Source organism: Hemiscyllium ocellatum, chromosome 13 (assembly GCF_020745735.1).
Source record: "Hemiscyllium ocellatum isolate sHemOce1 chromosome 13, sHemOce1.pat.X.cur, whole genome shotgun sequence".
In the NCBI taxonomy this organism is placed as follows: Eukaryota; Metazoa; Chordata; class Chondrichthyes; order Orectolobiformes; family Hemiscylliidae; genus Hemiscyllium; species Hemiscyllium ocellatum.
The window spans coordinates 31,527,421-31,552,616 of record NC_083413.1 but is presented as its reverse complement, the minus strand read 5'-3'; the positions used below and the strand labels follow the sequence as shown (position 1 = coordinate 31,552,616).

Sequence of the window (25,196 nt, the reverse complement as noted above, 5' to 3'; positions counted from 1 at the left end):
GGGGAGCCTTCTTGAACGCCTTACTGAAGTCCATATTGATTACATCTACCACTCTGCCCTCATCAATCCTCTTTGTTACTTCTTCAAATAAACTCAATCAAGTTTGTGAGACATGATTTCCCATGTACAAGGCCATGTTGACTATCTGTAATCAGTCCTGGCCTTTCCAAATATGTGTACATCCTGTCCCTCAGGATTCCCTCCAACAACTTGCCCACCACCAACATCAGGCTCACTTGTCTATAGTTCCCTGGCTTGTCCTTACCACCCTTCTTTAACAGTGGCACCACATTAGCCAACCTCCAGTCTTCTGGTACCTCACCTGTGACTATCGATGATACAAATATCTCAGCAAGAGGCCCAGTAATCATTTCCCTAGCTTTCCACAGAGTTCTGGGGTATACCTGATCAGGTCGTGGGGATTTATCCACTTTTATGTGTTTCAAGACATCCAGCACTTCCTCCTCGGTAATATGGACAGTTTTCAGATGTCACCATCTTTTTCCCTACATTCTATATCTTCCATATCCTTTTTCACAGTAAATACTGATGCAAAATATTCATTTAGTATATCCCCCAAGGCTCCATACAAAGGTCACCTTGCTGATCTTTGAGGGACCCTTTTCTCTCCCTAGTTACGCTTTTGTCCTTAATGTATTTGTAAAAACCCTTTGGATTCTCCTTAATTCTATTAGTTAAAAAGTATCTCATGTCCCCTTTTTGCCCTCCTGATTTTCCTCTTAAGTATACTCCTACTGCCTTTATACTCTTCTAAAGATTCACTCGATCTATCCTGTCAGTACCTGACATATGCTTCCTTCTTTTTCTTAACCAACCCCTCAATTTCTTTAGTCATCCAGCATTCTCTATACCTACCAGCCTTCCCTTTCACCCTGACAGGAATATACTTTCGCTGGATTCTTGTTATCTCATTTCTGAAGGCTTCCCATTTTCCAGCCTTCCCTTTACCTGCGAATATCTGCTTTTAGATATTGTCTGTCCACACAGACAGTTGCCCGAGGTGGGAATCGAACTCGGGTCACTGGCGCTGTGAGGCAGCAGTGCTAACCACCGAGTCACTATGCTGCCTCTAATTATCTCATTGCTAACCACCAGTTGTACCATTTCCTCCTTTCTTGGGTATTGAATACATACTGCTGTTGTTGGATTTTACCTCGTAGACCATAGAGGAACACTGATCCTTCCCAGTCCCTTACACCGGGACTTATCCAGTCTGTATGGGTAGCATTCCATTTATAACTATTGCATGATGTTTACATCTCTGTATAATTTTCTTGCTGATTGCATCCAGTTATTCCTTTGCCTGATAAATCCTGTCCTTAAACACACTTAACATTCTTTTCCTCCAATACTGCAGTGGTCTCTTTACCAAAAATGATCCCTCTTTTTCTTTTCTGAACACCTTGTAAGCAGACCATTATTGCTGATTTTAAAGACTTCATTAAACAGACACGCATTTGTTCAGACACAAAAATATTAAGAGCATTGACCCTCATCTGTTTGAATTTGAAGGTCAGATCATTCAGGAGAGATACTAAGAAGCATTTTCGCACACAAAGCGTGGGAGAGGTTTGGAACACTCTTTCACCAACAGCAGTGGATACTGGATCAGCTCAAAGGGTTGGCTGGTCTACTCCCAGTCCAACGTTCCTCCTCGGTCACCATCTGACTTTTCAATTGAGCAGAAATGAATTGTTTTTTTAAATAAAGAAGTTTCATTTCATGTTGATGAACCCAGCATACTCTGCCATTTTCGGTTGTGACAGGTTGGGGTCAAGGCAAAGTATTCCCTATTTGAATTCTTTGGACATAGATTTGTCAGCTATCTTAACTAGGGCATTTGTTTAACCAGGATGGTTAGGTTTGTTGAGTCCTGGGCCCTGGAGGGGGTTACTCCTGAGTTAATACGGGTATATACACAACACCCCTTTGGTTTAAGAGACATTTGGATAGATATATGAATAGGAAGGTTTTGGAGGAATGTGGGCCGGGTACTGGCAGGTGGGATGAGATTAGGTTGGAATATCTGGTCGGCATGGACAGGTTGGACTGAAGGGTCTGTTTCCGTTCTGTACAACTCTATGACTCTATCTATCTTTCTTTGAGCCAGCTTGCTGTTATCACCATAACATCATGATCCCATTTAGGAAGCTGAGCCTGTAACTCTGCTCCACGCATTCGCATACAGGCAGAATAATCCTGATTAGAATTCTTCATTTTCTGTCTCATCTGACTCTGTCTATTAATTTTCCATTCTCTATTTTATTACAGTTGGCCTCTCCTGGCATTTTGTGCGTCCTGGTGTTACTTTTCTCTTTTCTCTCCTATTCCCATGACCTTGCTGGGTAAGTTTCAACCTCTTGAACAATACTAACACATCGACCTGCCAAGGAACTCAGTCCTGGCCATGCTCCTATGCAAACTCTCTGTCCTGTCCAGGTGCCATCGCCCTTGACCCAATCTCAATGTTCCAGGAATCTAAAGCTCTCTCTCTGCACAATTTTTCCAGTGACACATTCATCTGTCTTATCTTCCATTTCTGTGTTCATTTGCACGCCTCTTGATGCCACTTAATGAGCAACATGTACAGTGAGCTTTTAATAGGTTTTCAGTAACACAGTTAGACACTCTATTTACAGATCCCAACTGGAGTACAAAAACAAACTACAGCAGGGGCTTGTGTAGGTCATAGTGGATCAGGAGCCTGCTCTATATCTGCCAAGTTTCCATTCCCCGGAAATTAGAAAATTAGATCAGGATATCTGGATGTAGTTTTGCTCGCTGAGCTGGAAGGTTCATTTCCAGACTTTTCATCACCCTACTAGGAAACATCTTCAGTGGGCCTCAGGTGAAACAATGCCTGAGGCCCACTGAAGATGTTACTTAGTAGGGTGACAAACGTCTGGAAATGAACCTCCCAGCTCAGCAAGCAAACCTACACCCAGAACATCAACTTGAGATCCAAATCTTCTCAAAACTCAAAATATTACTGAACTGACTTAGAGATTTAAATTTTGCCAACATTGTACCCGTAAGTTCTTTAATTGCAAGTTTAATATTACAAATGAATGTATATAGCAATCTGTTTATCATGGTTAGCCCAAACGTATAATTTCATCTGGCATAATATGCCTAAATATTGATGTAGTTTTTGAAGGAATGGTTGAACTTGTCTTTGCAGATATTGATGAATGTGAAGCCAACATAGCAACCTGTGAACAAGTCTGTATAAATACAATTGACAGTTTCATCTGCAGCTGCTTTCATGGTTTCAGGCAAAATGAGGAGAACACATCTCTTTGTGATGGTAGGAAATCTTCAAACTTATCAATTCCTTGCAATTGATGCTTTGGAAACTAAATTCCATTCTGCATTTCTCATAACAGTAAAAAAATCCAGATAGCTCGAAACAAATTGTTTTGTTCACCTGAACAACTGAACAGAGACTCAATAAATTGTTTGTGTTGACATTTTTGAGATTTTATGAGGTAAACTATTCAAAATTATGTAGTATTTATGAAATTTTCAAGTATATTTCACAGTTTCTCTCACAAAGTTTACATTTTCCATTTTGGGATTTGCCGTAACTCAACCTTTTTGTCATTGAAAGTAAAGTGCAGAGGGAACTTGAGATTTTGCAGGAGAGGCAAGACATGCCAATAGTGCTCATGCATTTAGGAACATAATAAAATGCAAATTGTCATATCTTGATATAATGGTAATGTCACTGAACCCAATAATCCAAAGACCTAGGTAATTGGCTTGTGGATATGGGTTAACATCCCAAAATAACTGCTAATGAAATTTTGTTAACAAAACTGGAATAATAACTGGCCTCAATAATGTTACAAATCACACAACACCAGGTTATAATAGTCCAACAGGTTTATTTGAAAGGACAAGCTTTTGGAACATTGTGTTCCGAAAGCTTGTACCTCCAAATAAACCTGTTAGACTATAACCTGGTGTTGTGTGATTTTTAACTTTATCTACCTCAGTCCAACACTTGCACTTCCACATCTCAGTGATGTTGACATGGCAACTGTCATTGATTTTTGGAACAAAAGAACACCCTGAAATTTATTAGGTTGTTCACTAATATCCTGTTGGGATTTCAATCTGCTGCCCATACACAGTCTGGCCCACAACATATGGTTAATGCTTAGCTTCCCCCTGAAGTGGCATTGGAAACCGTTAGTTCACTAGCGATGGTCGACAAATGTTGGCCTTATCTACAACACCATAAGAGCATAAGAATTCAGAGCAGGACGAGGCCATCTGGCCCTTCAAGCCTGCTCCACCATTCAATAAGGACATGGCTGATCTTTTTGTGGCCTCAGCTCCACTTACTCACCCTCTCACCATACCCCTTAATTCCCTTATTGTTAAAAAAAGCCTTAAAAACATTCACTGAAGGAGCATCAACTCCTTCACCGGGCAGAGAATTCCATAGATTCACAACCATCTGGGTGAAGAATTTCCTTCTCAATTCAGTCCTAAATCTGCCCCCTCCTCCCCGCCTAAATTTGAGGCTATGCTCTGTTGTCCTAGTTTCACCTGCCAGTGGAAACATCTTCTCTCTGTCTATCCTATGTATCCCTTCACAATTTTATACATTTCTATAAGGTTACCCCTCATTCTTCTAAATTTCAATGAATGCCATCCTAGTATACTCAGTTTCTCCTCAGCCAACTCCAGAATCAACCCACTGACCCTCCTCTGCCAATACATCCTTTCTCAAGTAAGGAGACCAAAACTGCACACAGTACTCCAGGCGTGGCTTTACCAGCACCATAACCTCCCTGCTTTTAAAGTCAATCCCTTTAGCTCTGAAGGACAAATTCCACTTGCCTTCCTCATTAACTGTTGCATCTGCAGACCAACCCTCTGTGATTCATGCACAATGACACTCAGGTCCCTCTGCATAACAGCATGCTGCAGCTTTTTACCATTCAAATAATAATCTTTTTTACTGCTATTCCTACCAAAATGGATGACTTCACATTTATTAACATTGTATTCCACCTTACAGACCTTTGCGCACTCAAAGTATCTATGTTCCTCTGTGAAGTTTCACAGTCCCCTGCACTTTGATCTACCACTCATCTCAGTGACATCCACAAGCTTTGACACACTACACATGGTCTCCAACTCCAAATCATCCATATAAATTGTGAATAATTGCAGTCCCAACACTGATCCCTGAAGGACACCACTAGTCACTAATTACTATCCAGAGTAGCACTCACCTATCTCCACTGTTTGCTTCCTGTGAGTTAACCAATCCTCTATCCATGCTAATACATTGCCCGTAACACCATGCATCCTTATCCTGTGCAGCAGTCTTTTGTGTGGCACCTTGTCGAAAGCCTTTTGAAAATCCAGTTACACCACATCTACTGGGTCACTGTTGTCCACTGTGTCTGTAATGTCTTCACAGAATTCCAAAAGATTAGCTCAGCATGATCAGCCCTTCCTGAACCCATACTTTGTCTGCCCAATGGGACCATTTCTATCGAGATGCCTTGCTATTTCTTGGTTGAAAACAGACTGAAGCATTTTCCCCACTACAGAAGTTAAACTAACCGGTCTATAATTCTCCATCTTATGCCTACCTCCCTTTTTAAACAGTGGCATCATATTTGCTGTTTTTCAATCTGCAGGGACTACCCCAGAGTCCAGTGAATTTTGGAAAATTACCACTAGTACATTTGCTATTTCTCCTGCCATATCTTTTAGCACCCTGGGATGGATTCCATCAGGGCCAGGAGACTTGTCTATCCTTAGCTCCATAGGCTAATAATGATTGTTTCCAAATCCTCACCTTGCTTCGTCTCTTTGTCAATTACTGGCATGTTATTAGTGTCCTCCACTATGAAGACCGACACAAAATACCTGTTCAATGCCTCAACCATTTCCTCATATCCCATTAATAAATTCCCCTTCTCATCCTCTAAAAGACCAATGTTTAGTTTCGCCACTCTTATTCATTTTATATATTTATCGAAACTTTTGCTATTTGTCTTTATATTTTGAGCTAGTTTTTTTCTCATGTTCTACCTCACTTTTCTTTATAGCTCTTTTTGGGACTTTCTGTTGATGTTTAAAGCTTTCCCAATCTTCTAGTTTCCTGGCCACTTTGTGTGCCTTCTCTTTCAGTTTGATAGCTTCCTTTATTTCCTTGAACACCCATGGCAGATTACCCCTTTTGTTACAGTCCTTCCTTTTCACTGGAATTGTTTTTTTTTGTTTGAGCGCTTTGAAAAATGCTTTGAAAGTCTTCCATTGGTCATCAACTGTTCCACCTTAAAGATTTTGTTTCCAGTCTACTTCAGCCAACTCTTCCCTCATCCTATAGTCGTCTCCCTTGTTTAAGTACAGGACCATGGTATTCGATTTTATCTTCACACTCTCCATCTCTACTGTTTACCTTTTTATTTACCATCATACTTCCTGTCATTTTCCCCTTCCATTCCCCGCGACTCACTAGTTTAAAGTCCTAGTGACTACCCCGTTCATCCTTTTCGCTAAAATACTGGTTCAAGATCAGTTCACGACAAATCCAATTCACACAGCACCGGATACCATGCAGTGAATTTGAAGAATGAGATTGAATTCTGGTGAATGGATAAATAAATGGGTGAGTGGATGAGTGAGTGAAGGAGTAGGTGAGTGAGGTGGGAATGTGATTGAGTGGTTGGGCAGGATAGTTGGGTAAGAAATTTGTGGGCCAAACTTAAGGTTTTGGTCTTAAGTTTCCAACACATGCTACACTACACAATTTTAGATTCCTCTTTACATTTAACAGTAGTAATATTATTACTTGATGTGATGTTGGGCACCTTCCCATTCCCCCATCTACCCACCTCAGCCACATACTGACCCCATCCACCATATCCAACTACTCTCCTCCTCCACTCAATCACATTCACATCTCACTCACCTACTCATCCACTCACCCATTTATTCATTCATTCACCAGTATTCAATCACATTCTTCAAACTCACTATATGGTATCTGGTGCTGTGTGAACTGGATTTGTCCTGCCTTCCTGAGTGTCCATTACTCTGCTGGCGTTCCCCATTGCGGAAGGTTAGAAATAGCACACGATCACTGAAATATGCAACACAGAAGCAACCTGTCGGTCACTGTTGCAGCTCAGAAAGCCATGAGTAGATTGGCAATGTGCAGTTTAATGTCAATCAACCCAAGTAAGAAACGATTGGATCATTTTTCTCCAGATATCGATGAATGTACAGCCATAGGAAGCTGTCAACAAATCTGCACGAATACGATAGGAGGTTTCAAATGCAGCTGTTATCCTGGCTATAGAGTCAACACCCGAATCCCTTCTCTCTGTGAAGGTAGGAAATCCTCAAACATAACATTTCTCTGCCACTGATGGCTTGAAACTTATCTAAAAATCGGCCATTGCTTGTAGACAATTTAGATTGTGTAAGACAATTATGGATTAGTTACAATTTTTTGCATTGTCATGTGACTTAAATATTATGATTATAGAATTTGTTACAACTGTTAAAGAAAGTTAATAACTTAATACAAAATTTCTCTATTTTACTGAATACCTGGAAATATATTATTCTGGACTTGACCAATATTGTACAAAAAGCAAAAGAACTGCGGATGCTGGAAATCAGAAACAAAAGCAGAAGTTGCTGGAAAAGCTCAGCAGGTCTGGTGGCATCTGGAGAGAAGTCAGAACTCACGTTTCTGGTCTGGTCCTTAGGAAGGGTCACCAGACCCAAAATGTGAGTTCTGACTTCTCTCCACAGATGCTGCCAGACCTGCTGAGCGTTTCCAACAACTTCTGTTTTTGTTTTTGACCAATATTGTCTTTGTTATCACAAATAGATAGGTTGGGAATATTATGTTCTGTATATTGTGGGAGCAATTGTGGTGAAATATGTTATAATTCAGAAAGTAAATTTTGAAGGATAGTGAAGGAACCAAGCTTTACACACTTTTCTCAGTATTTAATTACAGTATTCACCCCCGAACCCAGTAACAATGATTTCATGTCTAGCATACTAAGAGTACAAATAAACACAATGTATATGCAATTGCTGAGGAATGATTGAAATATTGTGGGAGTGGAGTCTTTATTCTGGTTTTATTAGAACGGATGAGGTTGGATTTTGTAGATGTGGGTATTGGATTTGAAAACATAATGCCAAAGGATACATGATGTACTGTGGAAGAAATAATTGATGAAATAAATAGACATTTAGGATGTAGGATGCAAAATGTTTCATGAGAGAAGGAGCAAGTTGGAATATATGGGAAGTATAAGAGAATGAGTGTTTAAAGTGGAATCTGAAAAAATATGGGAAGAAATCAAGAATGGGGAACATCTGAGTGTTTGAGTAGGAGATGGAAGTATGGAGTGTGAACAGTGAAAGGATGGGATGATATAGGTGTTCAGGGTGAAGTAGAAAATAACAAGGCAACACAGGAATGGATCAAGATATTAACAAAATATTGCAAGCACTGGGCAAAAAAAAAGCAAGTGGGAGGCATCAGATGTGGGAGTAATTGATGTGAAGGATAGGAGGGTGAAGACAATTCTTTGTAGATATTTGGGATTTGAGAAAAGTGGGGACTTTTGAGAAGAGGGTTGTACATTGTTTGACAATGCATTGAGCACTTTACATTCCTGATTTTTTTTTCTCCTTTGTTTGTGGCTTTCTCTCAATCAGACTTTGCTTTGATGCTTGTGTGCTTTATCACTGGCTGGCTATTCCCTCAATTGCTCTTTTCCTTTGACCATGATCACTCTTTGCCTCTGTCTTCTTCATCTGCTTCATAGGACTGCTATACCTCATAATGTTTTTCTCCATCGAGGTTATTAAATTTCCCACCTCACTCTTTCCCTTTCCCCCAGTTCCTCTTACTTACCTTAATATCTCTATTGTTATTGAAGTTTTATTCATGATTTTCTCCCATTTTGTTTTTTTTTGCCAATGTGGGATCTAGTGAATTAGAGTTAAAATTCAAATAGGTTTATTACCAAGTGTGTTCAAATACAGAAGTACAGCAGTACAGTGAAAAGATTACAATGTCGCCTCACATGTCACCATCTTAGGTACAAATCTTCAATACAAAATAGCGAATTAAGGGGGAAAGGTAACATTACTTACAGTTTTTCATAGTATAAGTTGAAAAATGAGAAGGAAAGTTAAACCAATATGCATTGCAGTATTTCTATAAAGAGCCAGCAGAAGATCGTTGCGGGGGATTCCACACATGGTCTGACACACCCTGCAAGCTGCTGACCACAGGGACTGGTCCTCAGTCCGACAACCAGACCACTCCACTCAGGTCTCTCTCTGTCTGCACGAGTTTCCTCTAGGTGTTCCGGTTTCCTCCCACAGTACAAAGATGTGCACGTTAGGTGAATTGCCATGCTAAATTGCTCATAGTGTTAGAAACATTAGTCAGAGGGAAATGGGTCTGGGTGGGTTACTCTTCGGAGAGTCGGTGTGGACTTGTTGGGCCGAAAGGCCTGTTTCCATACTATAGGGAATCTAGTCTAATCCCCACATCACTCGGGGCTCCAGCCCACTGACCTTCCCCACATTGCTCAGGACTCCTGCCCACTGACCGTCCCCACATCGCTCGGGACTCTAGCCCACTGACCGTCCCCACATTACTCGGTACTCCAGCCCACTGACTGTCCCCACATCGCTCAGGACGCCAGCCCACTGACCGTCCCCACATCACTCAGGACTCCAGCCCACTGACCATCCCCACATCACTTGGGACACCAGCCCATTGACCGTCCCCAAATCTCTCGGGACTCCAGCCCACTGACCATCTCTACATCGTTCGGAACATCAGCCCACTGACCGTCCCCACATCACTCGGGACTCCAGCCCACTGACTGTACCCACATCGCTCGGGACTCTAGCCCACTGACCGTCCCCACATCACTCAGGACTCCAGCCCACTGACCGTCCCCACATCACTCAGGACTCCAGCCCACTGACCATCCCCACATCACTCGGGACTCCAGCCCACTGACCATTCCCACATTACTTGGGACACCAGCCCATTGACCGTCCCCAAATCTCTCGGGACTCCAGCCCACTGACCATCTCTACATCGTTCGGGACATCAGCCCACTGACCGTCCCCACATCACTCAGGACTCCAGCCCACTGACGTCCCCACATCACTTGGGACTCCAACCCACTGACCATCCCCACATCACTCGGGACTCCAGCCCACTGTCCCTCCCCACATCACTTGGGACACCAACTCATTGACCGTCCCCAAATCTCTCAGGACTCCAGCTCACTGACCATCTCTACATCGTTCGGGACATCAGCCCACTGACCGTCTCCACATCACTCGGGATTCCAGCCCACTGACCGTCCCCACATCGCTCGGAACACCAGCCCATTGACCATCCCCAAATCTCTCGGGACTCCAGCCCACTGACCATTCCCACATCGCTCGGGACATCAGCCCACTGACCGTTCCCGCATCACTCGGAACTCCAGCCCACTGACCGTCTCCACATTGCTCAGGATTCCAGCTCACTGACCGTCCCCAAATCAATCGGTACTCCATCCCATTGACTAATCCACATCAACTGGGACTCCAGCCCACTGACCGTCCTCAAATCAATCGGTACTCCATCCCATTGACTAATCCACATCAACTGGGACTCCAGCCCACTGACCATCCCCATATCGCTCAGCACTCCAGCCCACTGACCGTACCCACATCACTCGGGACTCCAGCCCACTGACCATCCCCACATTGCTCAGCACTCCAGCCCACAGACTGTCCCCAAATCACTCGGGACTCCAGCCCACTGACCAACCCCACATCACTCAGGATTCAGGTCCACTGACCACTCCCACATCGCTCGGGACTCCAACCCGCTGACCATCAGCATCTTGCATGGGATTCCAGCCCACTGACCATTCACATATTGCTTGGGACTCCATCTCATTGACCATTCCCACATCGCTGGGGACTCCATCCCACTGATCATCCCAGCATCACTTGGGACTCCAGCCCACTGATCATCCCCACATCACTTGGGACTCCAGCCCACTGACTGTCCCCACATCACGCAGGACCCCAGCTCACTGACCATCCCCACATCACTCAGCACTCCAGTCCACTGACCGTCCACACATCGCTCGGAATTCCAGCCCACTGTCCATCCCCACATCACTCAGCACTCCAGCCCACTGACCATCCCAACATCACTCGGGACCCCAGCTCACAGACCTTCCCCAAATCGCTCAGGACTGCAGCCCACTGACCGTCCCCACATCACTCAGGACACCAGCCCAGTGACCATTCCCACATTGCTCAGGACTCCAGCCCACTGACCATCCCCACATTGCTTGGGACTCCAGCCCACTCCCCATACCCACATTGCTCGGGACTCCAACCCACTGACCATCCTCACATCGCTCGGGACTCCAGCCCACTGACCGTCCCCACATCGCTCACGACTCCATCCCACTGACCATTCCCACATTGCTCGGTATTCAAGTCCACTGACCATTCCCACATGACTCGTGACTCCAGCGCACTGACCATTCCCACATCGCTTGGGACTCCACCCCACTGATCGTTCCCACATCGCTCAGGACTCCATCCCACTGACTGACTCACATCGCTCGGGATTCCAGCCCACTGACGGTCCCACATCACTCAGGATTCCAGCCCACTGACCATCCCTATATCACTAGGGCTCCATCCCACTGATCGTTCCCACATCGCTCAGGACTCCATCCCACTGACTGACTCACATCGCTCGGGATTCCAGCCCACTGACGGTCCCACATCACTCGGGATTCCAGCCCACTGACCATCCCTATATCACTCAGGACTCCATCCTACTGATCGTCCCCTCATCGCTCAGGATACTGGCTCACTGACCATCCCCAAATCATTGAGGACTCCATCCCACTGACTGACCCACAAAGCTCAGGACTCCAGCCCACTGACCATCCCCACCTTGCTCGGCCCTCCAGCCAATTGACTATCCCCACATCGCTCGGGTCTATAGCCCACTGACCATACCCAACTTGCAAAGGACTCCAGCCCACTGACCATCCCCACATCGCTTAATACTCAAGCCCACTGACCATACCATTGCTCAGGATTCCAGCCCACTGACCGTCCCCACATTGCTGGAGCGACACTTGAGCCCACTGACCATCCCTACATCACGCAGGATTCCAGCTCAATGACCATTCCCACATAACTCAGGACTCCACCCACTGACCATTCCCACATCACTCAGGACACCAGCCCACTGACCGATCCACATCGCTTAGGACTCCATCCCATTGACCATTCCCACATCACTCGGGATTCAGGTCCACTGACCATTCCCACATCGCTCAGTACTCCAGCCTACTGACCATCCCCACATCGCTTGGGACTCCAGCCCACTGACCATCCTCACATCGCTTGGGACTCCAGCCCACTGACCGTCCCCACATCGCTCGGGACTCCAACCCACTGACCATCCCCACATCACTCAGGACTCCAGCCCACTGACCATTCCCACATGGCTCGGGACTTCAGCCCACTGACCATCCCTACATCGCTTGGGATTCCAGCCCAAAGACCATTCCCACATCACTCAGGACTCCATCCACTGACCATTCCCACATCACTCGGGACACCAGCCCACTGGCCGAACCACATCACTTAGGACTCCATCCCACTGACCGTCCCGACATCGCTCGAGGCTCCATCCCACTGAGGAACCCCACGTTACTCAGGACTCCAGCCCCCGACCATTCCCACATCACTCAGGACTCCAGCCCACTGACCATCCCTACATCGCTCGGGACACCATCCTACTGACCATTCCCACATCGCTCAGGACCCCATCCCACTGACCGTCTCCACATTGCTCGGGACTCCAACCCACTGACCATCCTCACATCGCTTGGGACTCCAGCCCACTGACCATCCTCACATCGCTTGGGACTCCAGCCCACTGACCGTCCCCACATCGCTTGGGACTGCCGCCCACTGACCGTCCCCACATCGCTCGGGACTCCAGCCCACTAACCATTCCCACATTGCTCGGGACTCCAACCCACTGACCGTCCCCACATCACTCGGGATTCCATCCCACTAACCATTCTCACATCGCTCGGTATTCAAGTCCACTGACCATTCCCACATCGCTTGGGACTCCACCCCATTGATCATTTCCACATCGCTCAGGGCTCCATTCCACTGACCGTCCCCACATTGCTCAGGATACCGGCTCACTGATCATCCCCAAACCATTGAGGACTCCATCCCACTGACTGACCCACATCGCTCAGGACTCCAGCCCACTGACCATCCCCACCTTGCTCGGCCCTCCAGCCAATTGACTATCCCCACATCGCTCGGGTCTACAGCCCACTGACCATACCCAACTTGCAAAGGACTCCAGCCCACTGATCGTTCCCACATCGCTCAGGCCTCCATCCCACTGACTGACTCACATCACTCGGGATTCCAGCCCACTGACGGTCCCACATCACTTGGGATTCCAGCCCACTGACCACCCCTATATCACTCAGGGTTCCATCCCACTGACCATTCCCACATCGCTCAGGGCTCCATCCCACTGACCATCCCACATCACTCGGGATTTCAGCCCACTGACCATCCCCACATTGCTCAGGATACTGGCTCACTGATCATCCCCAAACCATTGAGGACTCCATCCCACTGACTGACCCACATCGCTCAGGACTCCAGCCCACTGACCATTCCCACCTTGCTCAGCCCTCCAGCCAATTGACTATCCCCACATCGCTCGGGTCTATAGCCCACTGACCATACCCAACTTGCAAAGGACTCCAGCCCACTGACCATCCCATTGCTTGGGCCTCCAGCCCACTGACCATCCACACATCACCCGGGACTCCAGCCCACTGACTGTCCCCACATCACTCGGGCCTCCAGCCCACTGACTGACCCACATCACTCGGGCCTCCAGCCCACTGACCGTCCCCACATCGCTGGAGCGACACTTGAGCCCACTGACCATCCCTACATCGCGTGGGATTCCAGCTCAATGGCCATTCCCACATAACTCAGGACTCCACCCACTGACCATTCCCACATCACTCAGGACACCAGCCCACTGACCGAACCACATCGCTTAGGACTCCATCCCATTGACCATTCCCACATCACTCAGGATTCAAGTCCACTGACCATTCCCACATCGCTCAGTACTCCAACCTACTGACCATCAGCATCTCACTCGGGATTCCAGCCCACTGACCATCCCCACATCTCTCAGTACTCCAGCCTACTGACCATCCCCACATCGCTCGGGACTCCAACCTACTGACCATCCCCACATCACTTGGGACTCCAGCCCACTGACCATCCCAACATCACTCGGGACTCCATCCACTGACCATTCCCACATCACTCAGGACACCAGCCCACTGACCGAACCACATCACTTAGGACTCCATCCCACTGACCGTCCCTACATCGCTCGAGGCTCAATCCCTCTGAGGAACCCCACGTTACTCAGGACTCCAGCCTACTGACCATTCCCACATCATTCAGGACTCCAGCCCACTGACCATCCCTACATCGCTCGGGACACCATCCCACTGACCATTCCCATATCACTCAGGACTCCATCCTCCTGACCATTCCCACATTGCTCAGGACCCCATCCCAGTGCCCGACTCACATTGCTCGGGATTCCAGCCCACTGACCATTCCCATATCGCTCAGGACTCCAGCCCACTGACCGTCCCCACATCGCTCAGGACTCCAGCCCACTGACCATCCTCACATCGCTCGGGACTCCAGCCCACTGACCGTCCCCACATCGCTCGGGACTCCAGCCCACTGACCATTCCCACATCGCTTGGGACTCCACCCCACTGATCGTTCCCACATCGCTCAGGACTCCATCCCACTGACCGATTCACATCGCTCGGGATTCCAGCCCACTGACCGTTCCCACATTACTCGGGACACCAGCCCACTGACCGTCCCACATCACTCGGGATTTCAGCCCACTGACCGTCCCCACATTGCTCAGGATACTAGCTCACTGACCATCCCCAAATCATTGAGGACTCCATCCCACTGACTGACCCACATCGCTCGGGTCTCCAGCCCACTGACCATCCCCACCTTGCTCGGCCCTCCAGCCAATTGACTATCCCCACATCGCTCGGGTCTAGAGCCCACTGACCATACCCAACTTGCAAAGGACTCCAGCCCACTGACCATCCCATTGCTCGGGACTCCAGCCCACTAACCGTCCCCACATCACTAGGGCCTCCAGCCCACTGATCGTCCACACATCACTCGGGACTCCAGCCCACTGACCGTCCCCACATCACTCAGGCTTCCAGCCCACTGCCCGTCCCCACATCACCCGGGACTCCAGCCCACTGACCATCCCCACATCACTCAGGCTTCCAGCCCACTTCCCGTCCCCACATCACCCGGGACTCCAGCCCGCTGACCGTCCCCACATCACTCGGGCCTCCAGCCCACTGACCGTCCCCACATCACTCGGGCCTCCAGCCCACTGACTGTCCCCACATCACTCAGGCCTCCAGCCCACTGACCGTCCCCACATCACTTGGGACTCCAGCCCACTGACCGTCCCCACATCACTCAGGACTCCAGCCCACTGACCGTCCCCACATCACTTGGGACTCCAGCCCACTGACCTGTCCTGCTCTGCTTGAGACTCCAAGAGATAATAAAGTGAAGTAAATGTGAAAAAGCAGAATCAGTCCAAAAAAAATTTGAAACAAAAACTCTCATTTTCTCTCTCGGAATGCTATTTAGGTTCTTTTTAAGGACATAAGGAATTGGAGCAAGAGTAGGTTAACTGGCATTTCAGATCTGTTCCAACCTTCAATATGAACTTGGCTAATTTGATTGTGGTCGCGCTTCCGGTTCCCAATATGTTCCCCTAAAACATTTGACTCGCTGTTGTTCGAAAATTGTCTAATTCAGCCTTCAGTGCATTTAGCTTCCACTGCTGTCTGAAGCAGTGAGTTCCAAAGATTAATAATGCTATTGAAAATAAATTCCTCCTCATCCTTGTATTTAATGGGAGGCCCTGTATTTTTAAACTGAGTTCTCTATTTCGGTGTTGGGGGGGGGGGGAGGCGGGGGAGGTGAGGGATGGTCAGTCAGCTTCGTTGAGTGGCAGCAGGTTTGTCATGTCAAGTGATGCCAACATCATGGATTCACTCTGGCTGAAGTTACCATATCAGGATATCCAGGCAGATGGTTGAATTTAAATTCAATAAACATTTGGGAGGCATTGTCAGAAATTATTTGATAATATCACTGGACCATTAATCCAGAAACTCAGCTGATATTTTGGGGCCCTGATTCTAATACTTCCTTGGCAGATCTTGGAATTTGAATTCAATAAAGAATCTGGAATAAGGGTCGAACAATGACCATGAAACCATTGTCGATTGTCAGAAATACCCATCTGGTTCACCAATGTTCTTTGGAGAAGGAAATCTCTTCGCCTAACCTGGTCTGGCCTTCATGTGACTCCAGACCCACAGCAATGTGGTTGACTCTTAAATGCCCTAGCTGTTTGACACATCACGTCTGCACTGACCCTCTGAAGACTATTCCACTCAAACCCAGTCCCATACCATAGCTCTGCATTTACCATGGCTAATATCCTGAGCATGCACATCCCTAGACACTATAGATAATTTATCATAGCTGAAAATGTGTTGCTGGTTAAGTGCAGCAGGTCAGGCAGCATCCAAGGAACAGGAAATTCGACATTTCGGGCATAAGCCCTTCATCAGGAATGAGGAAAGTGTGTAGCCAATCTACCGAACTGCCACCTCTTTGGACTGTAGGAGGAAGTCACACAGACACAGGGAAAACATCAAAACTATCCACAGATTGTTGCTCAAGGCTGGAATTGAACCCAGGTCCCTGGTGTTGTGAAACATTAGGGTTAACCACTGTGTAACCATGCCATCCCATTCTCAGTGGTCAAAGTTGCAGGTTTGGAATGTCCTGTCAAAGCCTGGGTAAGTTGCTGCAGTGTATCTTGTAGATGGTACAATGCAGCCACTATGCATGTTCCTTTGACAGTACACGCCAAACCTGTAACCTCGAACCACTGAGAATGGAGCTGGAACAGTATAAGGTAAAGGACAATGATGTAGATTAACACGGTTGAAAACCTGGTGTTAGAAAGTGCTGGTAAACATTACAGGGATAACACTAGAAACAGTTTTGAACGAGCCCAAAATTCAACTGAGGCACTATGGAGGATTACCTGGGGATCGGCTTCACCTCTGACCCTGGACTGCCCAGTTATGTATGAACAGTTATGAACACAAAACTGTTGAAACTCTCTCACAGATTTCAGTCAACCGATGTGAGACTACAATACTACCTTTGAACAATAGCCACAAAATTTTACGAGGAGGATCTTATTGGCATGGATGGAGGATAGTTTAACCAGCAGGATACAGAGAGTCAGGATAAATTGAGCATTTTCAAACTGGAAATGTCTGTATTGTGCACACTTGATAAAAGAAGTAAGAAACTCTATTTTAGTCATGGCATTTAAAGATCCAGCTACTGACAATAGTCTTGTGTGCACTAACTCTTTATTGAACTGATATCAAATGGCTGCTTAGTGAGTGTGCTGCATGGTACAGGTCACAAGATTATGGCAAGACAGAAAGTACTTTTGTACATGATTGCATTTTAACGCAAGCAGTAAGCTATGTCTTTTTCAAAAAAATACTTTCCTAATTCAAAATGTCTGAAAGCACAGTGCTCTTTTTTTCTTTTGCATATGTCTTTGTGAGTTCCTGCATTTACCCAGATTGGGTGGTTACATTCTCTCACGGTTGACAGAGAATGAGGTAGCCTGTTTGTACAGACATTGTAATTGGTGTTAGAACATAAGAACATCAGAACTAGGAGCAGGAGTAGTCTGTCCGGCCCTTTGAGCTGCTCCGCCATTCAATAAGATCATGGCTGATCTTTGCTTAGACTCAGCTCCACTTACCCGCCCTCTCACCATATCCCTTAATTCCTTTATTGTTCAAAAACATCTACCTTAGCTTTAAAAACGTTTACTGAAGTAGCATCAACTATTTCACTAGGCAGGGAATTCCATAGATTAACAACCCTCTGGGTGAAGACGTTCCTTCCCAATTCAGTTCTGAATCTGTTCCCTCTAACGTTGAGGCCATGCCTCCTTGTCCTGTCTTCACCTGCCAGTGGAAACATCTCTCTCCTTCTATCTTATCTATTCCCTCATAATTTTATGTTTCTATAAGATCCTCCCCTCATTCTCTTGAATTCCAATGAATATAATTCCAATCTACTCAGTCTCCCCTCATAAGCCAACCAGGTCAACTCCATAATCAACCAAGTGAACGCCCTCTGCTCCCCCTGCAGTGCCAGTACATCCTTTCTCATGTAAGGAGTACAAAACTGCACACAGTACTTCAGGTGTGGTCTCAACAGCACCCTGTACAGCTGTAACATAACCTCCCTATTTTTAAACTCAATCCCTTTAGGAATGAAGGACAAAATTCCATTTGTCTTCCTAGTTACTTGTTGTACCTGCAGACCAACCCTCTGTGATTCATGCACAAGGACACCCAGGTCCCTCTGCACAGCAGCATGCTGCAACTTTTTACCATTCAAGTAATAATCCTTTTAACTGTTACTGATACCAAAATGGATGACTGCACATTTATTAACATTGTATTCCACCTGCCAGACCTTTGCCCACTTGTTCAATGTACCTATGTTCCTCTGCAAAGGTTCACACTTCTCTACACACTTTGCTGTGCCACTCATCTTAGTCTCATCTGCAAACTTTGACACCCTACATGTGGTCCCCAACTCCAAATCATCTGTGTAAATTGTGAATAATTACAGTCCCAACACAGATCACTGAGGGACACCACTAGTTACTAATTGCCAGCCAGAATAGCATGCATTTGTCCCCACTCTTTGTTTCCAGTTAGTTAACCATTCCCATATCCATGCTAATACTTTACCCCTAAAGGGTATTGGGCCAGTAGTGCCATTACCTATGGGTCTGTAACACAACAGGGAGCTGGAGTAGAGGTTATGGGAAAGACAGCTGTACAATATACCCTCTGCAAGTTTGGAGTTGAACCCCTCCATGTTGGAACCCAGCAATGCTCAGTACATACACCCATTCTGTGCTTTACTATGTGCTGCCTCATTGCTGCCTTCAACTGAGTCCTCAGTATCAATACCCATCAAATACTGAGCCCTTTGGTGAGCTGGCAAACGAACAGCTCTTTCACCTGACCCTGGTTGCAACTATTACATGGTGGGCAACTCATCATGTGCTGATTCCCACTCTAGTGTTGGCTCCAAATAACATGCAATGATAGTGTCTAGGCTGGTCAATCCAAGTGTAAGGTCATGCATCAGTTCTTCTACATCAGTACTGCACAGTCACTCTCTTTTCCCCTTCTGCTGTTCCTTTGGCTGTCAGCTGGAAACTCTTGGATGCTTGGAAAGGAGGAGCTAAGAAGGGGAAGGATGGAATTAGGGAAAAGCTCAAGATGATGTGATCAGCTGAAGGGCAGGAAGAGGGTATGCTGCAAGTTGAGAGGGGTGTAAGGCCAAGAGCTGCTATTCATGATGTCACATGGTGGGCACCTTGTCGCAGCCAGCCCCAAGCTGAGAGCTGTCTACTGTAGTTGGTAACGTTCAGGAGATGCAGGGGGCCTCACTTTCCACTGGCAATTCAAATCATGAAGAAATTTGATAGAATAAAAAGGAGAAGCAATTATAATGATAGAAAGGTCAGTATATCAGGGACACTGACTGAGGGGAAGTAGGAGAAAGTGTTTCAATCCATTTAATTGCTATGATTTGAAACCCATTGCCTGAAAGGGTGAAGAAGCGAATGCAAATTCTAAAAAGGAAACCTGATAAATAACTGCAGGCAAACTGTGGGGAAGGGCAGGTAGGTAGATCACTAACAAAATCCAGGCACACATACGATGGGCTGAAGGGCATCTTTTCCTGCAACAAATATCTATGATTCTATGATTTTTTGATGGTCATACACTCAAGTGCAAATAATCTGACAGATATTGTTATGTGTTTATAATTTTTTTTTGTTTTTATAAGAGAATGCCAGTATGGACACTTTTTCTTTTTGCTTTAACCTGATACCTTCCGATTTACACTCAACAGTCAAAGAGCCTGGCTACCATCACATTACAGCGGATATTTGGTTATTTTGCCTGTATCTGTACAATTGCCAATAATCAAAAACCTGAATTATTACAGAACATTTTGCTTGCTGAGAGGAGATTTGACAGAGGCACTCAAAGACAGGAGAGGTCGAGACAGAATATAGATGCAGAGAAATTGTTCTCATTTGTGAAAGGATTGAGATCAAGAAGACACCCATTTAAAGTAATTGTCAAAGAAGTTAAAGTGACAGACAACATATATACATAAACATTAGGAGCAAAGGCAGGCCACTCAGCCCCTCATGCTTGCTCAGTTACTCAATAAAATCATTAATCACAAGACACCAGGTTACAGTCCAAAGTATTCTCTCTCATTAGCTACCCGAGGAAGGAACAAGGGCTCCAAAAGCTTGCAGTTTCAAATAAACCAGTTGGGCCATAACTAGGTGTCATGTGATTTATGACTTTGTCCAGCCCAGCCAATACCAGCACCTATACAATAAAATCATGGCAGATCTGATTAGTCCACATTCCCACATATCCCTGATAATGTTTCATCCATTTGCTGAAGAATGTATCTATTTGTGATTCAGAATTTTTCAAAGAGTCTGCTTCTATTGCTTTTGAGACTGAGAGTCCAAAAGACTCACAATCCTCTGTGAGAGAAAAACAGCTCTCCTTATCTCTATCTTAAATGGGAACACCTTATTTTTCAACAGTGACATCCAATTAGGTGAAGGCAAAATACTGCAGATGATGGAAATCTGAAACATGCACAGAAAACACTGGAGAAACTCAATAGGTCTAGTAGCATCTGTGAAGGAAGAAGAGTTAATGTTTTGAGTTATTATGATTCCTTTCCAGAACTGAGGATCTGAAGTTCTGAAGAAGAGTCATACCAGACTCAAAATATTAATTCTTTTTCTGCCACCAGATCTGCTGAGTTTATGCCTTCTTGGTTCTAGATTCTCCTAAAAAAGAGACAATCCTTCTATATCCACTCTTTCAAGTCTCTGACTTGTTTCAGTCAAGGTGCATCTAACTCTTCTAAACTTCAATAAATGAGAGCCTTGCCTAACCAATTTTTCCTCACAGGACAACCCACCTATTCTGGATATTAGTCTAGTAAATCTGCTTCCATTGCATTTACATCCCTCCTTAAATAAGGAGATTAATATTTAACACAGTCCTCAAGGTGTGGTCTCACCAGTGCCATGTACAACTGAAGTATATCTCCCTACTTTCCAAACAATAACATTTTATTCAAGTTTTTAAGTAATTCCTTAACCTGCATACTATCTTTTTCATGCACTGGGATCCCCAAATCCCTCTGCACCTCAGAGCTCTGCAATCTCTCATCATTTAGACAATGCATGTTTTAATCTTTTCTTCTAAAACAGACAACTTCACATTCCCCTCATTGTGCTCCATTTATGTGAAACAGGAGAGAAAATCTTTCCACCTCAAGAGTGGCTAAGCTCTGGAATGAATTGTTTGAGTGTGGTGGAGAGAGGTTCACCTGAAGCTTTTTAGACTGTCATCTGAAAAGAAGGGTGCGCAGAATTATGGGGAGAAAGGGAGAGTGACACTAAGTGGGTTGCTCATTTGTAGAGCCAGTGCAGATATGATGGGCCAAATTGCCTCCTTATGACCTGTGATGTTGAGAATTACGCATACTCGCAATCTGAAAGTGCTGGAATAGTTCTGCGATTCACGTTAATAATTGTACACGTTATGTGCAGCGCAGCGCAAAGTTATCCTCAGGGTCACTGTCACAAGCGAGGATGTGAATCTGGCTGATGAAGGAGTTCGAGAAAAAGTTCGCCAACTTTTTCAACATGAAGCTAATTTGATTTTTAATGGAAGGTACGTTGTGGAAAATAACCATGAAATGTATTAGCCGACTCTCATACAACTAAACAACTAACTGGCTGATGAAAAAGATATTCTACTTCACCTTATTTTATGATTGATGTCCTGACTCAAGTGAAATCATGGGAACAACTGATCTCAACCACAGCATCCAAGCAGAATATTTTCACTATAATTATAAAATGTTGAGTTTGAGAAGTGCGATTATTAAGATGTAAGAAGTTTCTTTTTTCCTTTAGTTCAATAGAATAGCAATTCTTCAGTACTGAGATAACACTGAAGAATTCCATGAAACCTACTGGGTGTAGGATGTTTACTATTAACTCTCAACCATACTACAAGCTATTACCTCCCAAATGCAGGGACACTTTACCCCAACTGTATAGTTACGATAAATAAAACATAGACCTGCAGATGCTGGATAATCTGATTCTCCAACAGGAAGTACTGGAGAGACTCGGCAGGTCTGGCAGCATCTGTGGAGACAGAAACAGAGTTAACATTTTGAGTCCAGCCATTCTTTGTTGGACCTGAAAGGAGCTAGGAAATGGTGGTAATTATGGTCGTGACAAGGGATGTGTGGGGTGGTGGGAAACGATTAAAACAAATGGATGGAGACAGTGCCCAAACAGAGTGAAAAAACATTTATTTGCCTCACTCCTTCCCCACCAGCAAACCTATCCCTTGTCAACAGCATGAATGCCATCATTTCCCAGCTGCTTTCAGTTCCAACAAAGGATCACTGGACTCAAAATGTTAACTCCGTTTTTCTCTCCATAGAAGTTGCCAGACCCCTACTGAGTTTCTCCAGAACTTCCTGTTTTAATACAGCTGTGATACTACCTCACAGGATACAATTCTTTAAGTAGTTTTCTTCACTTACTAGATCTTGCCTGTCTGAAGGAGAATACTGTGATTTTGTGCATTTCTTAAGTATAAAAAGCATTATTATAAACTGAATGTAAGTGTATGTTGTACAAATGATATGACATTGAATATCTTTTCACCAGGATCTTCGAACAAGAAGCATTTCCAGCTGAGAACAACCCACGCCACATCGCAACCTGAATAATATTGTGCGATATTCATCATTTTTAAACGTAATAAGGACACCATGTTATTATACAGATTGATCTTCTGTTAATTTCACATTGGGATCCTTTCCTATGACTCTACAATCGATACCCTAACTGTACTGCAGAATTTTCAATATAAATACGTATGTAATTAGACCCAGATAAATTGACATTTCCACTAGTTTGGTGCATGATTCTTCTAAAATTAGCACAATGTTCAATTGATTAGCATATTATTTTATTTCCAGCACATTTGAAAGGCTTCTCCAACCAATTTTCGTACAGTTCCTCAAAAGACCTGGAGATTGATTTTCAACTTATCACCTAGATATGAAAGTACCATTGCTAAATGGTCACCTAGCAGAGAAAGAAACCAGTTGTGCAATTGTAATCATCTCCAGCAGAAGAGCCACAGCGATGATCCACCTGGGTCTCCACTTGAAACCCCCAGCATCACAGATGTTCACATTCAGCCAATACTAGTATATCCCCATCAATGTGGAAAATTGTCCAGGTATATCCTTTCCACAAAAAGCAAGATTGAGACAATTTTGCACAATCCTTCTATCCTTAATCATCAGCAAACACATTGAAGAGGTATTTGAAAGTGCCAAGAAACCCAGCAATAACCTCATCCCTGATGCTCAGTTTAGGTTCCGCGAGGGCCACTCAGCTTCTGATCTCATTTCAAATGTGGTCCAAACGTGGACAAAAGAAGGGACTCTGGACGGGAGATAAGAGTGACTGCCGATGATGTCAAGATAGCATTTGAATGAATAGGGAATCAAAAAGCCCAATCAAAGCTCGAGGTACTGGGAATCAGAAGGATAATTCTCCACATTTGGTACCAATGATTTTAGTCATGAGACATCATTGCAAGAGCTTCTCAGGGTAGATATTTCCAATCAACCATTGAAAGGTGACATTACACCCCCCTAGAGTAGGTGGGATCTGGACCTTCTGGTCCAGAGGTGGCAACACCACTGCACCACAAGAGCCCCAGAACTCCTCAAGACAGTGTCATAAGTCCAACTATCTTCATCTGTCTCATCAACAACCTCTCATCCATCATAAGGTCAGAAATCGTCCCACCCAGATGTTTTTGGCATGAATGATACACTCCAGGAGGACGTAATCTGAAACAATTACTTCCCACTGACGTTCGTGAGATATTTTCATGATTTAATTATTAACTCACAAGAAGAAATAATCAATTATCTTTGTATTTGGGGTAAAAAAAAGGGTCATATCATGAGACAATTACTGTCATTAATTTCCTTAGAAATACTTTCACTCTGCTGCCAACATTTCTCCAAATGTTTTGAGGAAGGTTAACCTGTAGAATTTCTGATAAATTCGCATGAGTAGGATAGCATAGTGGCAATGTTACTAGTCTACTAATTTGGACACTGGAGTTTGTGTTCCACAATGGCATTTTAAATTCAATTTGTAAGGAAAACATGGAATAAAAATCTATGTTCTCAGTAACTGTGACTGTGAAACTTTCAGTTTGTCCTAAAACCCCATTTGTTCACTAGTATCCTTCAGAAAAGCAAACATGCCAAAGGTACCTGGTCTGGCCTGTGCTGATTCCACAAAATAGTCCTTTCAAAAATACAGCATATTTTAATAACATTATAAATCTTCCAGCAACTCACTTATCGCATAATGTATAAATAATATTTTTGATTGGTCATATTTCACAGCCACATATTTTGCATTGAAAGCAAAACCAATCAAAATGTGACAATTTTCAATGTTCAATTTATGAAAGTCCCTATGCTCTTCAAATAAAAACAAACTGCTTTACTACTGGTGATTCATTTTCTTTTAATATTTCCAAGACATCTCCTTTCCCATTCTGTATACTCTTCCAGTTTCTCCATGTCCTTTTGCCTAAATTTGTTCTTTTTGTTCATGTGTTTTTTTGGAGAAAACCTGTACCCTCAAATGGCATTTGTGGTGGCTCCAAACAGTT

General features: G+C 44.8%; 1 protein-coding gene across 9 annotated transcripts in view; it reads left to right on the top strand.

Annotated features, from left to right (window-relative positions):
• LOC132821840 (mucin-2-like) overlaps positions 1 to 24,706 on the top strand; it is an 84,530-nt gene extending 59,824 nt beyond the window's left edge. For 6 of the 9 annotated variants that reach the window (XM_060834707.1, XM_060834701.1, XM_060834700.1 and 3 more), the window contains 4 exons: positions 3,203 to 3,328; positions 7,264 to 7,386; positions 22,013 to 22,136; positions 23,153 to 23,399. In XM_060834707.1, the coding sequence (XP_060690690.1) occupies positions 3,203 to 3,328; positions 7,264 to 7,386; positions 22,013 to 22,136; positions 23,153 to 23,210 (431 nt within the window). In that variant the 3' untranslated portion in view covers positions 23,211 to 23,399. Of the gene's footprint in view, positions 1 to 3,202; positions 3,329 to 7,263; positions 7,387 to 22,012; positions 22,137 to 23,152; positions 23,400 to 23,466 lie in introns of those variants that run through there. The other 3 variants (XM_060834699.1, XM_060834706.1, XM_060834705.1) reach the window with 3 other exon arrangements.
• Positions 24,707 to 25,196: the final 490 nt, after the last annotated feature.